General features: G+C 42.7%; 1 protein-coding gene across 1 annotated transcript in view; it reads right to left on the reverse strand.

The window, feature by feature from the left end:
* Positions 1–5376: 5376 nt before the first annotated feature.
* The window catches only part of IFT88 (intraflagellar transport 88), a 96917-nt gene continuing 83513 nt past the window's right edge, over positions 5377–18780 (reverse strand). The window contains exons 24-26 of the mRNA XM_080925949.1: positions 14789–14855; positions 6104–6214; positions 5377–5867 (exon numbers count right to left, since the gene is read on the reverse strand). Coding sequence (XP_080782075.1) covers positions 5746–5867; positions 6104–6214; positions 14789–14855 — 300 coding nt within the window. The 3' untranslated portion in view covers positions 5377–5745. The remainder of the gene's footprint in view (positions 5868–6103; positions 6215–14788; positions 14856–18780) is intronic.

The following is an 18780-nucleotide window of genomic DNA, read 5'->3' on the forward strand; positions in this document are numbered from 1 at the left end:
TCCTTGTGTTATGTCAGATACTGCTTCCACGCAGGAAGTTGGGACTTAAAATCCTCAATGTTTACTATTGTAGATGCTTTGTTAGCTGGAGTTTTTGCTTTTACAAAGAGCTTTATAATTTTAGAGAGTGGTTGTTGCTCTAGAAAAGTATCCAAATAATTGGGTTATCAGTCTTCCTAGTCACACTATGGCATAGCAAATTCATAAGGATAATTTACTTTATATGATTTTTCAAAAGTCAGATGTTAACCTCTCCTTAAGCTCACCACAGATCTAAAACCTCTGTTGTTCTCCAGAGATGCAAATTCTAGTCTCCTCTGCAGTTAACTGAGAGATGAAAAGTTTTGCAGAGAACATAGAGAAAGCAATTAGTTAACAACAGATATATTATAGATTATAATCAATTATTGGCTGTCTGTATTTTTGCCTTATACCCACAGCAGTCCTTTTGGTAAAAGAAACCATTAATGTAAATTCATCCTTTTTCCTCTTTAAGTAAAGTTTTAACATCCTATTAGGAAACCTTTCCTGTGTTAAAAGAGAATCACATGATAGAATAGTGAAGGTATATATATATATATATATATATATATATATATATATATATATATATATATATAATTTTTAATGTAATGTCTTAACCTGATGAAATATTTATTCCTTACTCCAAACAATTAAATTGGCTATTGCTAAGTACTGATATTTGGCCTATTGCTTGTGCAAACTTTTCAGGCAAAATTGACAATTGATAATCATTATCCAAAAGATGAGTTGTTAATTCTTTTCCCTATGCATGCCTTTTTTATTTCCTGTAAATTTACACATGCAGCCCACAGAAAATACAATTGCTGTATTTATAGATGGTTCATCTATGGGAAAGCAGTATATACAATTGGATCACATGTTCATTCTCTTGAGTTTCCACCTGCTGCAGCAGAGATTATTGAATTATGTGCTATAGCCACGTTTTTTAAATGTTAAAAAATTAGTTAAACCTTAAATTTATGTATTGATAGCCAATATATAGCTTATAGCTTGTGATTGCTTGAAATCATTTCTTTTTTTATACTGCTAATTTTTGAGTTTTGCGATTGTTTAATCAAATAAAACTTAATTTGAGAGAACTTACTGTCCCATATATTATAGGGTATTTAGGATACTGGGTTGCCTGGATCACTTAGTAAATATTGTCTCCTTTCTAGTAAAAAGGGAATAAAGGCATTGGCCCTCAAAAACTACTTACTTTCCATTTGTAGGAGTATTTCAGGGTAGTTTGTCATTACCAGAGCTCCATGGAAGTCCACTGTGCCAATCAACAAAGTACCTTCCAGTGTCTGACCACTGGACAACTCACCTCTCCCGGGTTACCTTTAACCGTTTTCAGTTTGTGGAACCCCCCCCCCCCCAGGTATTGAAAACTGACGCTGAGTAGCGCATAAGATTCATTTGTGATTAAACAGAGGAGCAAAGCTTATAAATACGTGCAGATTAAAAAAAAAATCCCCAGATCTGAACATTTTATGAAGATACAAGACATGTTAATAATTATTCCAAACTTGAGGCTGGGGAGATGGCTCAGTGGGGAAACAGGCTTGTCATGTTCTAGAGGTGGTCCAGGTTCTATTCCTGGGGCCCAAATAAAGTTGGAAGAAGAGGATCCACTCAAAAGCTGTCCTCTGATCTGCACATACATGCATCTTGACTTGCACATGCATTGTAGCAATGATACACATCATTTTACATACACAATTTTAAAGATTAATCCAATTAAGAGTACTGGCTGTCTTTCAGAAGACCAGTGTTTAACCGAAGTAGTACCAAAATGGTGGCTCATAACCATCTGTAGTTCTAGATGGCTTCACTCAGCTGTCCTAAGTCTAGCAAAGCTGTTGGAGCAACACTTGAGGTGCCTACGAGGCTAGAAGAGACAATGTCTCTTGAAATTAGGTGAGTGGCCTAATGTGAGTGTTGGGAACTGAACCCGGGTCCTCAGCAAGAATGATGGACAATGTTAACTGCAGGGCATCTCTTCAGTCATTATTGGGCACTAGGGCACTATCACTTCCAAAGCCAGTGTGGGATTGGCTACTTCCATGCTGACCTTGGATTTCTGAGTCAGGTGCACATGCAAACATTTTCTCTCCTCAGAGGCTCCCTCACAGAACTCCCCTCACAGCCTCCATGTACCCAGCTCCTCCTACTCATGGGGGATTTTTAACACTTGGACCTTTCATTGTTCTTTGCTTCTTAATCTTGCACCATCAACCTGAATACAATAACACCCTGGTTCTAAGTGTCCACTTGAATTTTTGTCTCCCCGGAACCCTGGTCTCATCTTTGATGTCAAATTGTGTAGCCATATCCAGAAAGCGCTGACTGCATCCTAGTATTTGATTGCAGCACCCATGCATGTCCTGTCCTGCACTTCTGTCTTCAGATCATGCCATTTTTCACTAACCCTGCACTTCCGGTCTTCAGTCTCCTTTAGTCCAGTTTCATTGCTCACCTTTATATCCCATTCTATAGTCCTATGGTGCTCTTTCATTATGCAGTACTTGTCTGCAATAAGCCCTTTTTTAAAACTCACACATTGTTTGGGGAGATGGCTCAGCCACTAGAGTGCTTACTATACATGCATGACCTGAGGTCAGTCTCCCAGAATCCGTACAAAAAAAGCTGAGCTCAGATTAGCAAGGTTTTGTTTTGTTTTTCCTTGTTTGGAAAAGTATCCCCCAAAGTCCAAGTATGCAAGGTTGTTCTGCCACAATGTACTTCCGGTACTGTCATGGTGTTCTTCTGTGGCTGTGAAGAGACACAATGACCACAGCACTTAATTGGGGCTGGCTTACCATTCTGAAGTTTAGCCCATTATCATGGTGGTGGACATGGTGGCAACCAGGCAAACATGGTGCTGGAGAAGGAGCCGAGAGTTCTACATCCAGACCCACAGAAAGCAGAAAGGGAAAGACTCTGGGCTTGGAATGGGCTTTTTGAAACCCCAAAGCCCATCCCTAGTGTGATGGTTTGCATATGCTTAGCCCGGGGAGTGGCACTATTAGAAGGTGTGGCCTTCTTGGAGGAAGTGTGTCACTGTGGAGCTGGGCTTGGCTACACTCCTCCTATCTGCCTGAGGATGCTTAGTCTGTTCCTGGCTTCCTTTGGATAAAGATGTAGAAATCTCAGCTCTTCCTGCATCATGCCTGCCTGGATGCTGCCATGCTCTTATCTTGATGATAATGGACTGCACTTCTGAACCTGTAAGCTAGCCTCAATTAAATGTTGTTATTTATAAGACTTGACTTGGTCATGGTGTCTGTTCACAGTAATAAAACCCTAACTAAGACTCCTAGTGACACACTTTCCTCCAGCAAAGACAGACCTCCTAATTATTTCAAACAGTGCCATTCTCTGGTGATCAAGTATTCAGATACATGAGCCTATGGGGCCTTTCCCATTCAAACCACCACCAGTACCAGCACAGGTTAAAAGCAATAGGACTGTCTTAGGATTACTGCTGTGAACAGACACTATGACCAAGGCAACTCTTATAAAGACAACATTTAGTTGGGACTGACTTACAGGTTCAGAGGTTTCAGTCTATTATCATCAAGGTAGGAGCATGGCAGCTTCCAGGCAGGCATGATTCAGGCAGAGCTGAGAGTTCTACATCTTCACCTGAAAGCTGCTAGTAGAAGACTGGCTTCCCACAGTGATACACCTACTCCAACAGGGCAGTAGCTTCTAATAGTGTCACTCCCTAGACTGAGCATATACAAACCATAACAAGGACCAAGTAACCAAAGACTAAAGTCAGTGAAGCTCTAAGCTAAGATAAACCTCCCCTCTCTAGATTAGTTCAGGCATTTTGTCACAGTAGTTAAAAGCTGATTATATTGGTTGGTTGTTTTTCATCACTGACCCTGAAAATAGAAACTTTACAGGAGACATTTATTTTTGCTCAGATTGAGAGAATCCAATCCATGGCAGGAAAGCACGGTGGCAGGAGGTTCTGGGATGCAGAAGTGTAGCAGGCAGAAAGCGCGCTCACAGCTCAATAGACCAGGAGATAGAACCAACCTATGACTCCTATGAGGTAACACCCCAAAACACCTTCACCAGCTGGGGACAGGATGTGCAAACACACAAGGCAGTGGGGACGTGTCACATTCAGACAATCACACTAACAGCATTCAATACAAATATCCTATTACATTTCCTACCTTCTCCCCTTCTCCAAGGTCACTAACTTAGATCTGTCCTCCTCAAATCCCATGTTCTTTCGTGGACACGTAGGCGAGCCGTCACCACCACATGAACACTGGCCCACTTCACTCAAGCTCCTACACCCTCAGTCTTCCATGATGCACTTTATGAACCTGACTACTGGGATTGGACACTTATACCGAAGTTCATCCCTGGAGGAGACCGACTCTCTGACAGGCAATGACCACCTGTAGCTCTTCTTCTAGAGGTGGGACCATGCGGAACTGTCCCTGTTCACATTGGCATGTCAGCTGGTGATGTCGTTAATGCTTACCTTGTTCAGGCAGCCATATTGTTGAGAGCTCATGTGTGCAGCTTCTCCATCATATTTGGAGATACTGTCTCACAGGAGCTGTCCTAATCCTCTGGCTCTGACACTCTTTCTGCCTCCTCTTCCATGAATGCTGGGTGTGAGGATGTATTGGGGATGGGTACCCCACAATATCCTCATATTTTAAAATATTTTGGAGTGAAGTGACATTTGCTTTCAGTCTTAGCTACTCAAGAGGCTGAGGCAAGAGACTCTTTTGAGCCCACAAGTTCAAGACCAACTATCCAGGACAAGAGTTGGTCTCAAGACAAATAAGATGGAGCAGCCAGTTCTTTGGACTATCTAGAGCCTCTCAGACATGTCTAAAGAAACAGAAACCATTCTGCCCCAGCTCATATCCAAAGCAAGGAATGGGCCACCGTTTTGAGGCATGGTTGTACTCAGCCGTGGGAACCATAAACAAGAGCAAGGTTACAGGTCTGTGTTGCTCTAATTGTTTTCCTGTGCTGCCTTCAAAATAGAACCGTCTTAATAATGAGACAAAATCCCAAAGATTCCAAAGAACCCTTCTAAACTCTAGGCAATGTACCTTGAGTAAAGATCATAGTTATCTTAATAATTTCTAAGTCATGAAAATATAGTAAGCTCACTACTGGCTCACTGTGGGTCAATAAGAAAGTCATTAGCCTACAATAGTAGCTACATAGTTTTTTATTCCATTTTTAAAAATGATAACACAAGTCCATCCTCAGAGAACAAAATACACTTAAAAGTTTCAACAGTGTACAAAATTAAAGTTTGGACATTTGACCCAGGTTTAACATGAACATTACCTTTAAGGCAGTTTCTTTCCTTTGGTAAATAACTTATTTGGCCAGAGAGAGCACAATTGGAAAGTGCTTGCCTTGCAAGCTGGAGGACCTGAGTTCAAGCCCCGGAGTTGGTTTGAAGAAAGCTGGGCTTGGTGGCACATGCTTATAATCTCAGCAGCAAGGAAGCAGAGACAAGCAGATCCGTGGGGGTTGCCAGCCAGTCTTGCCTATATGGCAAGTTCCAGGCCAGAGGAACCCTGTCACAAATCTACAAAGGTGATGGATGGTGCCTGAGGAACATCTGAGGCTGTCTTCTGGCCTCCACAAATGTGCGCGTACACACACACACACACATACACACACGCGCACACACACACACACACAATATTAGAGTTTATATTATTCTGGGAGCAAGTCATCTCCTAATTCTTCATCAGCAAAATCGTCGTCGTCAATGCGTTTTTTGGCTGCCGTTTTCGGTCTTTCTATCTGAGGCCCCAGTGGATCCACATAGGAGGCATCTAGGTTTCAAAAGAGGTCATACAGTTAGAGCAGTAGGGAAAACAAGAGACTTGAGAAGAATGCAGACAGTGCAAACCCAATGACTCAGAGTGAACAGAAATGCTCTTCCAAGGCTGTGACTTCAGTCTGCACAAGTCACATTCTCAGCAATTCCCTGGGACACTTGCCACCTCCCAGTGTTCCCTAGACCAGCTGTGCTGGAGGGGGTCAGGGACAGCTGGGGACCAGCACTTGCCTATTTCTTTGTTACCGCTACTTTCATAAGGTTCATCTGTCCCAGGCAAAGCTCTGAGCTTGGCACTCAGTCGTTCACTTTTACTACTGGCACTATTGTTCTGGCCACTATCTGAAAACAAAAATAAAAATACATTTGTTTAATATGCCAAGGAGTCATAACACCACTTCTACATATGTACTCTTCTTCTTTTGTCTTGTGACACTGATTCTTCAGAACTTTTTAAAGATTTATTTACTTTATACATATGAATGTTTTGCTTGTGTGTATATATGTGCACTGTATGATCCCCTGGAACTGGAGTTACAGATGGTAGTGAACCACCACATGGGTGCTGGGGATTGAACCTGGATCCTCTATAGAAGCACAAGTGTTTTTCACCCCTGAACCTTCTCGCCAGCCTCCATGACAGGGTGATTGATCTTCTCAATATAAGGTCTATTCACCAAACTAGATAAGGTTAAAACCTAACTATATACACTTCTATAACATGCTTTATTAAATAAAAATGAAGTCAATTCCCGAGAGGCAGTCTTTGCTAACTGACAATGTGCTTCCTGAAGGGGCAGGTGAGCACAGAGAATAACTTGGGCTATGCACACATCCAGCTCTCAACAATGCCCCCAGCAACCTGCCAGCAACCTAGGACCCTGACCTGTAGAGAGTGTGTTCATACCTGCTCTAAACAAGAATGATATGTTACTCTCCTGAGCGACCCTTTAATAACCCTTGGTTTCTACTGAACACATCCTAGAATGCCATATGGGAGCTATAGGCAATGGGCCAACCCACCTTAGACTGACTTTGGGTACATATGCAAGTAGGCAAATTATGTCCTCAACATGAACTTTTAAAGATCCTCTTATGCCTGGGCATAATTGAGGCATACATATGATTAGAATCAGATGCATTATGGGAAGGGACGTTCACAGTAAACAAGGGTTTATGTAACTGAAACCTACCAGTCAAAAGAGAGAACCACCTAAAGTATGCCCACACTAACCAAGCTGCCCCTTCAGTGGGACTCCAGGATAGGAAGCCCTGAAAGAGTAGCCAGATTACCCTCAGCTGGGTAGCAGGCTGTTAGTCTGACAATGCTTAGCTCAACTGTTCTATTTCTTTGCTTGATAAAGGTAATCTACACGGGGCTTTAATTCATTCTTAAAAGGCCAAGAACCTGGAAACACTTATGCCTAGATCCTAGATCTTAACACTAATAATTATCAGTGTTAAGAGTGAAAATTATTTACAGTGGTTGAAAAACTCAAGGCAGAAAAACTGTAAAGAGAACGAAAAAAATTACTGTAATTCACTTTTGTTAATTTTCTAGATGGTTAAAATAAGAGTGAGGTTTTCAAATCAGATCCAAAAGCAACGATCTGCCCGCCCGAGTCTGTATCACATTCGCATAAGTAATGACAACGGGAACACTGCTCTCCGTGCCTTCTGTGCTGCGCTGCTTGGGTGAATGTTAGACTCCAAAGTGCACAGTACAGAAGGAAAGGACACAGCACTTACTCTGAGCACCTGACAGCTTGTGGGTGGCTTTTATCTTAAATATTTCCATGAAGTCACACCCATAAAACATTTTAAACATCCAAAAACATTCTTTGCATTTTTCTTATTTTATAGATCTCTGGATACTTCCTAGTTTACATTATGACGGCACTCTGGCCGCACCTCTGTAAGTTGTTACGTTAGAGCGTCCAAAACTTAGGGTTTCCGAAGGCAAAATCCTCCATAAAAAGATAGAAGAAGCTTGGTAAAAGATCCTGTCCTGGCAGGTAGCAGAAGACTGCAGTAACTGCCGGAGGGGACTCAATATGCTAAATGTGCGTGTAACTCTTTCTTTGAATCTGGGTCACTCCCTCCCACTCTGTGTTTGTGTGTGTGTGTGTGTGTGTGTGTGTGTGTGTGTGTGTGTGTGTGTGTGTGTGTGTGTGTGCACGGTTGCAGCTGTCATTTTTCATCAAGTGCCTAAGACCTTGCTTTTTGGAAACAAAGTCTTCTATCAGCCGTAGTCACTGATTAAAACAGGCTGGCTTACTGGCAAAGCTGCAGAGACCCTTTGGACTCCACCTCCCAGCAATGAGACCACAAGCAGGTGCCACTACACACGGCTCTTTATCTGGGTTCTGCAGATCAAATCCTGCCTTTCTCTTGAGCTAAGAAGCCCTTCAAATGGCAACTGTCAGCTTATTTTTGGAAGGAAGTACTTCCTAAAACAAAGCTTTTCTAAGAAAATAAGCATGTCCTTCCTCAGATTATGTCATGAAAATAATTCTTTCCACATGTGTTCTTCTTCCCTTTTGTAGGCTATGACTCTGACTTCCTAATTCCCTAGATAATTTAAAAGTGACACTGATATGACAGTAACGGGAAGACTGAGTCTGGAGTGTGGGAGTCTGTATCTGGAACACCAATGCAAATGGACAGCGACAGACACACGTGATCCTCGCCCTCATGCCTTCCCTGCTGATCTAAACGTCCTAAGCAGTCAGCTGACGGGGAGACCTCAGGAGAACTGACTATGCAGGGACTCCGTGAAGAGGTGAGCAGAAGAAACACTGGGATAGAAAAGTTTTAATATCATAGTTTAAACTTTAAATACCGGACACAGAAATCAGATCTGGGAGGGAAAGACAGAAGGACATTGGCATTTACTGAGTACCTGCTGTGGATAGGAACTTGTGGGTAGAGAGGTTCACACCTGAAACCCCAGCACTTTGGAGGCTGAGGCAGGAGGACTGAGAGCTGAAGGCTATCCTGCATTGCATAGAAAATCTATTTCTTTATTTCTCTGTTTCTCTCTTAACAGTTTTTCCTGAGATAGTTTCTCTGTGTACCCCTGACTGAACTTGAACTTGCTCTGTAGACCTGGGTGGCCTCCAACTCAAGAGATCCGCCTGCCTCGGCCACCCAAGTGCTGGGAATAAAGGCATGTGTACCACACCTTGCTCAACAAGACCTATTTCAAAACAGAACACAGAGATAGGAGGAAAAACAAGGGAATAACTGATAAAAATAAGTTTGTGTGTTTTGGGGCAATGGTGGCACAGCCTTTAATCCTCACATAGGAGACAGAGGCAGGTGAATCTCTCTCTGTGAGTTTAAGTCCAGCCTGGTCTATGTAAGCTCACTACTTCCTCTTGTCAACTCTAAAAAGGTGGATCCTATTTTCAGTCTCATGTTACTGACAGGGAGCCATGACAAAGTGCTTAGTGACTTGCTCAGGCTAATTTACCATATGGTTTGACAAAGGAGTTCACAGACAGGAAGTGAGTTCAGGGACTGAAGAACTAACCGTAGTGATCTTAAACTCAGGACAAGCTGAGGGCCAGAGGAAGGGCACATGTTCTACCAAAGACACAGAAGTGGAACACACACCACAAAGTTGTTAAGGGAGATGTTTCTGGAGGTAGCTGAGATATAAGCCTACTGAAGTTTTAGGAGAGGGTCAGGGACACAGAATCTCACAGCTCAGGGTGTGTACTTAGTAAGGCCACTATAAACTAGCCTATGATATCAAGGGAAATTCCTTGGTACTTCCTGTCACTACCATCATAGAAAGCTTGGCCTGAGCAGGGTTTGACATACTACAGGCCTGCGTCTTTTCGTGCATATAACAAGCTAAGAATGGGTTACATAGTTTTCAGTGATTGGGGAAAGGCAAAGAATATTTCAGAACATTTCAATAACAATACCTTCAAATTCATATGCCTAACAATTTAGTCTGATGCCCATTCACTGGTATAATGTATATAAGATGCTTTAAGTCTAAATTATCCATGGTCTGGCTTGGCTTACAGAATTACTAAACCAAAAAGAATGCCCTGCAGAGCAGCTAACAGTGGATACTACCATGTGTAAAGTTCTAGATTCTGCCACTGAGGGACGGGAGCATGCATCGTATGTCCCTCTGTCCTCTAATGTTTATCACTAAGAAGGCCACATGCTGCAAAGTGGTCAGACACTATGGTGTCTAGTAACACCAGCAATTTCATCTTTGGAGCCAAGGGCTGCTCAAGGTGAGGTTGGCAGGAACAATGCTCAGACAGGACAGTCCCCAGCCTGGCCCTCAGGACTTGTCCTTCTGTCTTTCCCTCCCAGATCTGATTTCTGTGTCCGGTATTTAAAGTTTAAAGTATGATATTAAAACTTTTCTATCCCAGTGGCCTACTCCCTCCTTCCAGGTGACCCAAGTGTCAGGTGTAATACCTTCTTGGAATGACTGTAGTGACCACTCCAGGATGCAATCTGAGGCTCTCTCTACTCCTGGAGTACAGGAGTGTTGTCTTTTCACTCTGCAATGCCATAAATACCCAGGAAAAATACTGGAAGCTATTCTAGTTTAAACAACAACAAAAAAAATTGCCCACTTTTGGGACCATAATCTCCAAATCAAATGTCCCTCAAAAAGTTGACTGAAAAGTGAATTTCTGTTCACTGAGCCATAGTGCTTTCTTCTCATTATAAAATCACTTGGAACATAAAAGACACATTTGCACTGGGGGAGTTCACATCCTGGACATTGTCAAAATCACACGGAAAAACACAGCAAGCCACTAAAAAAAATTTACAGAACAAACAAAAAAGAGCAATTTAAAACAAACCCTCAATAACACAGTACTCAAATTAATCCACAAAACCCCACAGGATAACGAGTCTTGTAGCAGCAGGTGTCCTTGTGCCGTGAGGACAAGGTACACATGAGAAGCAGACGTGTGCAGACGGTTTCCTGGCCCCTTAACTGGAACCAGCACACCAGGTGAGAACAGGGTTATACTCTGCCTCAGTTTATCCACGGAGAACAGAAATATGGGATTATGAAGAGTTTGAGATTATAGAGCATATGGCTTTGACTTTAGATGCTGACATTCATTATGGCTTGGTTTAATCTTTTTTCCTATGTCTATCAATATATTACTAAACGTTGATTCCTAAACTCAGCTTGTAAAACAGCAATGCAATTTTACTTCAAGTAGTTAAAACTACTTATGTTTATTTCATTTTAGCTAATTCTGTAAACATAAAACTCAAAAAACTTCTGTGCATGTCTGTGGCCTGAAGCAGTATGGCCGCAAGCTTGAAGGTCAGCCCTGGCCACCATAGCGAGTGTCTCCAAACACCGACCGCAATAGGGGTCATGTATGTCAGGGTAAATGAGGAGCCGTGGGTGTCTCGAGGTGACATCCCTGTAGTGACAATGACAGGCTGAGACCTAAGGGGAAGACCATACTGGCAGATACTGGGAACTGGCTACAGTAACAACAGCAATAGCCTTTTCTGTAACCATATAACACTCAAGTTTGGCATCCACTCAAAGTGGAGCCCTGGTTCTTCTGCCGGGCTGGGAGCTCCTCAGACTTGGTAGTAAAATGCTAGGAGTGAGCTCTGGCAATCTAATAAGCTTCTAAAGGATTCTGAGTCCTGAGCTACTGTGGGGAGGAAGAGGTGAGTCTATTCTGAGTCTGAAACACAATCAACAAATCCAGAGCTCTCAAGAGGTGAACCGTGCAGAGACAGCTATGCTACGTAAACCAGTAATCCTGACACATCCAAGTTCCTTGTACTCTTCTAGGTAAGCCTTTCAAAAGCTAGCTGGGAGCACTGCATTCTTTCTCTGTTTTTGAAACAGCATCTTTCTACACAGCCCCAGCTATCCCAGAACTCACAGAGATCCACCTGCTTCTGCCTCCTGAGTGCTGAGACTAAAGGCCTGTGCCACCACACCTGGTTCCTGCCAGGTCCTGGGGCAGGGGTGGGGTGGGGTGGCAGACTCTCAAGGCAGGACAGAAGAAGGCAGCCATAGCTTGTTAATACTGATTTCAGGGTGGGTGCTGACAGAGGTGTTCACACCTGACCACAGGACAAAGTGGAAACATCAGTATTGACATGTTTGAGGTGTTAGAAAATAATGAACAAAATGCCAAAGTTAGAAACAGCAGCACCCTGGGAAGGTCCTAGGCTGCCCTTTAAACTGGTGCCAAACAAACCGAGTGGCACAAGGCCCTGCTTGGAAAATGCCACCAGGGTTGAGTTTCTCCTTGGAGCAGCTGTCCTGGGCATACAGCTCACTTGTGTGTTAGTGTTTGTTTTGGTTGAAATGGAAGGATGGGAGAAAGCAAACTTGATTAGAGTTGGCAGTGGGACAGTGGAGCAGTGGGGAGGTGGGGCTGGGGCAGCATCCCTGACAGAGGAGGCTCCCTTCTCTCTCTCACTCCACTGTGAGGAGTTAAGGAGAGGTGTGGAGGGGCCACCAGGTGGGGGTAAGGCTAAAGATCCTCCCTGTATACTGCAGAGAGCCCTGGGCAGACTTTCCAGACGCCCTCCTACAGCACATCCTTCATGGGCCTGGGAAAGCCAGGAGGCTCAGGCTTCCAGAGGGATTTCACAGGTCTACAAATAAACAGGCAGCTCTGAGTGTGGGTCGTGAGCTTTGGAAAAAGACTAAGTTTTATTCTGAAAACTCGAGCTTTACAGAAAAGTGTCCGCAGAGTTTGTGGAGGCTGCTGCTAGAATTTTTTCTCTTTAAGTTTATTTGTTTTGTTGTTGTTGTTGTTGTTGTTGTTGTTGTTTTGTTTTTGAGACAGTCTCTGTAGACCAGGCAGATGTGGTATTAACTGTTTTGCATAGTCTGCCTTCAAACCTGTGGTAGTGATCCTCCTGCCTCAGCCTTCGAAGTGCAGGGCTTACAGGTGGGAGCTCTCTCACCCAGTCTAGTCCTAGAATTTTACTGCACAATGAGTATCCTAAAGATCAGCTATAAAAGGTACACTCATTATAGAAGAGTGCAGGTCACATGGCTTCCTGTTTCTATAATCATGTACTATCAGTTTGGTCTAAGGAATCTTCTAGAGTTCTTTCTTTTGGGGGAGGGAAAGGATGATAGGGTCTTGGAGTATAGCTCATGTTGGCCCAGAACTCCAGATCTTCTTCCTGTCTTGGTCGCCCAGGGCTGAGATCACAGGTGGGTCACACTTGGCCTGGGTCAGGAATTTCTTTTATTGCATGTACAGATTCTTGCTGCACAATACTTGGCTAATACAATTTTTTATAATAGATCCTTAGTCTCTCACTGATAGTTTAAAAGTCTATAAACTGTGAAGGCCAGGTTTTCAGGTTTTGTTGTATGTTAACTTTAGGTATAAAACATGATAGGAGCTATGCTCAGGCTTTATTTTTCTCAGTGGACTATTCATATGTGACACTGGACTAAGAACACAGGGAGGTGTTGTATGTGGCTATTCAGGAGATATTCTGATAGCCACACTAGCTTCTGTCTTCACAACCTACTAAGCTTAGAACCTCTGGACAGGGGCCTGAGGGCTTTACAGCTGCCTCCAGCTAATGAAGGAGTGGTAGCCTAGATCCTTTCAGACTCAAGATGCAGCTCGGCTTAACTGAAGGTCAGGTGGATCTACAGAGCAAGAGTTGGGGCGGTATTTTGAAGCTAGGGTCAGTAAGAAGGCAGCAGTGTCCAGCAAGGCTATGGGATGCTGACAAGGACAACTGCTCCTGGACATGGAACACAGCCTTTGATGCGCCTTCAGCTTTGCCTCTTCAGTGTTCTCACTTCTCTCTCTGTGTCACGGCTCTTCTAGACTAAAGAGAAACAGGCCAGAAGCCAGAAGTCTACCTGGAGAAGGTTACCTCTCAAGGAAACAAGCTGTCTGGGCAGAACTACATGCCACTGATAACTCTAACTGTGCAAACTTATTTAGCAAAGTAGAGCTCTGATTTCACAATAGGATCTTTGTGTCAACTGCATTTCTATCCACAGAAAAATCAGAAAACCCATGTGCATTCCCTACCCATGCAGCCCTGGCAGTGGCTTTGAACCCTGAATCCTTCTACCTGATGTCAACTGTCTTGTCTTGAGTAGGTGACCACACCCTACTCCTCTCCCTCTGTCACTGTCACACAAGTGAGCCACAAGGCTACACTGCTGGTTAACTAGCCAGAGCAGGACACGTGCAGGACAGTCCTGATCGTGGGAATGAAAGGATGTAGGGAAAACGCAAAGATCTTAATTTGGCATTTATGGTTCTTTCTGTCAGTGTCTTTAAAGCCATCACATTTCTACTGTCACTACTACGACCTCACAGAAACTGAGAAAAGTAATAGTAAATTTATTATAATGTTTTACTAAAAAGTGATGTCACACGGAGCCAAAATCAAGGGATTTTAAAGCGTCAAGAACTTGGAAAGCATGAGAAGTATTTACAGCTGGCTCACAAGCACAGGTGTGCTGTCAAGATCAAGGAAGAACTTGGCCACCCAGCGAGTCTATCTTCCCGTTAGCCTGCACTGCACGGAGGTCAGACTGAAGGTCCGGCTGTCAGCATCCCTGAGCCACACGACTTCTCATGCTAAGGTCTTTACATGGGAATTTTAAAATTATAACACAGTAAAACCTCATTCACATGCCCATGTATGCCACTCCCCACCCTGAGCTTAATTAGCAGTGCACAGAAGCAGGTATGGAATTTAAGAACTAAAATATGGTAACATTTCTAAATATATACCCCTATCAGAACAACCACTTGCCAAGTTAGAATATGTGAGGTTTTACTGTGTATATAAATACACAAAGAACATAAAACATAAAAGACACTTCTAGACAATTTCAGTGTTTCTAGAAACCTGCCAAAGCCAGTGCTGTGGCGCACAGAAGATACTCACCGCTGCCAGCACTCCCCTCTCGTTTGCTCCGAGAACCCACACTGCTGTCCCTTCCCGACTTTATGCGCTACAGCAAGAAATAAGAAGACAAGTGGAAGAGAGTAAGTGACCTCCCTACAGAACACATAACCAAGGACAGCAAATTTAAAACTAAGATTACCACAAGACCCTCAAGACCACATCATCACCCACAAGCTGAAGCTGACTGAACACGGAAAAGGTCAGAATCCTTTGGAAAGTACACAAATAGCATTGTGCCCAACCACCACCACTGCACAGCCACATAAGCAAAAGTCAAACAGCATCTTCTCAGTGAGAAGGATCAGGACTCAAACATAGTAACAGTTTGAGGGAAAAAAGTGGAAGAGGAAGAAAACATGTACATACAAAGGGCATTTCCTTCTCTATCCCAAATGTGTAACAGTTTGACCCAGTCCCATTGGAGGATTAAAAAGGCATCTTGTCTTTTGACATTAAATTTTTAAAGCATTATTAAAATCTCACACATACCTAAGATTTGGCCAACGTCTCCAGGCTGTAATGGCATTATGTACAAATGTATGTTTCTCTCTCCCTCTCTCTGTCTCTGTCTCTGTCTCTGTCTGTCTCTGTCTGTCTGTCTGTCTGTCTCTCTCTCTCTCTCTCTCTCTCTCTCTGTCTCTGTCTGTCTCTGTCTCTGTCTGTCTGTCTCTCTCTCTCTCTCTCTCTCTCTCTCTCTCTCTCTCTCTCTGTGTGTGTGTGTGTGTGTGTGTGTGTGTGTGTGTGTGTGTGAGAAAACATGTGCATGGAGGCCAAAAGTCAAATGATAAATGACTTTTTAGTTGCCCTCTACCTTATTTTTTGAAACAGGGTCTCTAAATCTGGACGTCAGGGATATGGCTACACTAGCTAGCTGGTAAGCTCTAGAGAGCCTCTTGTTTCTGCCCTTCTGTGCTGGGATTACAGATGTGCCTTTTACATGGATGCTGGTTCCTCAGGCTTGCATGGGAAGCTGTGATTTTCCTTAAATTTCTTTCCATAATATAAGGGTCTTTGTGTTTCACTAAGTGTCAATTTTTTTTTAAATTTATTTTTTAAATAATTATTTAATATTCATACATGCATATAATGTATTTGTATTCAACCCAACAATTTGTTAACAAAATGTAATAATTGTCATATATAAATAAGCATTAAGTGTTGGAACTCCCAATTTCATAAAAATAAACACCAAAGGACCAGATAGGTCCTGACACAGTAATAACAACAACAACAACAACAATAACAACAACAACAATGGCTTCAATACATCATTTTTCTCTTAGATCATCCAAGCTAAAAATCAGTAAACTGCAGTTAAACTGAAAATTAATATATCTACAGAATATTCTATCCAATGGATATGGGATACACATTCCTCTCAGCAGCCCATGGGACATTCTCTAACAGAGGTTACATTGTAGGCTAGTAGTCTTAACAGCAGCAAACAAATAAAAACTAATGCTTTATATCTGTTCAGTTACCAGTTGAATAAAACTAGAAGTCAGTAGCAGGAGGAAACCAAAAATACACAAAGAGTTGGAGACTGAGCAACCAGTGGGTTGTTGACGAAATCAAGAGAAACTTAAAAATTCTTAGAATTGAATGAAGCCAGTACTCATCAGCTCTAGGAGGAAAGTTATAGTAACAACCGTGCACATTAACCATTAGAGGGCCAGTGGGCAGCTCAGTGGGGAAAGGCAGTTGCCTTGAAAGTCATGTGGCCTGAACTTGATTCCCAGATCCCACTTTAAAGGCAGAAGAGAATCAACTTTACAAAGTTGTCCCTGACTTCCACATGTGTGCTGTTGCATGCATTCCACCTCCAATCTCTCTCTCTCTCTCTCTCTCTCTCTCTCTCTCTCTCTCTCTCTCTCTCTCTCTCTCTCTCTCACACACACACACACACAAACACTCACAATAACACTTATTTTTTAATTAAAGAGAGCTGAAATAAATAACCTAATGATGTATCTCAAGTTGAATCCTAAAACAACAGATGGCAACAAACAATAGGACCAGAGCAGAATTAGTGAAATGGAGACTAAGCGAAGAGAACAGAGTTAAACAAAGATAATGTTCCTTGAAAAAAAAACAAAACACAAAGAGCTATTTTCAAATAGCTACCCAATTTAACCAAATAAAGAAAAAAAAGACTCACATTAATAATATTAAAGATAAAAAAGTGAGATCACTACAGATTCCAGTGAACTCAGGAGGATTATTATAGAATGTACTGAAAACTTCTGAAGAACTGGAAAATTTAGAAGAAATAGATAAATTCCTAGACACATACAACTCACCAAGATTAAGTCAAGAAGATAGAAATTACTTAACGGTATCTGTAAATATCAATGACACTGAAGGTACAATCAGTTCTAACAACAGTGCCCAGGACTGGATGGGCTCACTGCAAATTCTACCATACAACCAAAGAAAAGCTAACACCACTGTTCCTAATATTTTCAATAAATCAGAAGGAGAAAGACAACACTATACCAAACTCCTTCTGCAAATCTGGCATTATCCTAATACCAATTAGGTATTAGGTTCTGGGTAAGGACAGAACCAAAAATTGAGGACACTATGAAACAATTTCACTGATAAACATAGGCATAAACATTCTCAATAAAATACCTGCAAACTGAATTTAAGAACACATTAAAAAGATGATACATCATAACCAAGATGGCATCTTTGCAAGGATGTAGAGCAGGTCAGCAGATGCAATAATAATATAAGCAGACTGAGTATTTCTGAATCATGATTACCTCAATGGATGCAGAAAGGCCTTTGAGATTATTTGACATCCCTTCGTGAGAAAAGCCTTGAGGAAACTAGGAATAGAACTAAAGATACCAGAAAGAACAGTGCTGTAAGCATCACAATATCCAATTTCAGAGCCACCCTATCAAATGTGAAGATGGCTCTTGCATCCTGCTCAGGACACTTGGAACAGGACACTTAGAAAGAAACTAGCTTCTACAAGCACCAAACTATTTTACCCACCACGCTGCCCCATCCGCATCTACAGCCTTCCACTCCCTTGTTTGTTCCTATGTTCCTAACAACCATAAGTCTCCTTTCTCTGTCCATTTAGACTCCTGGCCCACCTTGGTCAGCCCTTGTCTGATTCATCTTTCTGGCTCACTCACCAAGAGAAACCTAAGCCTCTGTTGCTTCTGTGACTCACCTCCTTCCCAGGACACTAGGAAATGGCCAGCCACACAGATGGACACTGCAAGGCACCAGCGAGATAGTCAGTCTTGGCCCAAGCCTACAAAACTCTGCTCTCTGTCCTCTTCACCTGCCTGCTACAGGAACTGGAGGTGGCACATCCCATTAGGCATGTGGCTGTCTTCCTCACCTGCCAGACTTGTAGTTTCCCTCCAGCTCTTCTATTCAGAGATGCATGCATGTCCCTGGAGGCTCCCCACTTGTCTCTGCTAGCTCAAGGATTTCCCTAACATCCTCACTTCCAGATCAGCATCCATGTACACTCGAATCCAACAAATACCGGCCAGATGGCTCAGTAGATAAACGCATTTGCTGTGCAAGCATGCTCACTGAGTTTTACCCCTAAACATGCAGTGGAGGCAAAGCCAACTCTTGAAAGATGTCCTCAGACCTTCATACACACTGTGCCACATGCACATTGTATCTCCTGCAGCTCTCACTCTTTCTCTTTGTAACACACACACACACACACACACACACACACACACACACACACACACACATTTTAAAACTCAACAAATCCCACCAGAAGGAATGGGCCAACTTACAGGCTATGACAAGGATTTTGTATACAAATCACCAAGGCAATACTGAGATTCAAAGAAAAGGAACTGTGAAGTCTTGGTTAGCTCTTCATGTCTGCCACTGCATACTCGATACAGGTCTGGCCAACAGAACTTAAGGTGAATACATTCTTCCTCCGCAGATGCAGAGGAAAGCACCCAGGGACACAGCCA

The sequence above is a fragment of the Micromys minutus genome, assembly GCF_963924665.1.
Source record: "Micromys minutus genome assembly, chromosome: 12".
NCBI classification, from domain to species: Eukaryota; Metazoa; Chordata; class Mammalia; order Rodentia; family Muridae; genus Micromys; species Micromys minutus.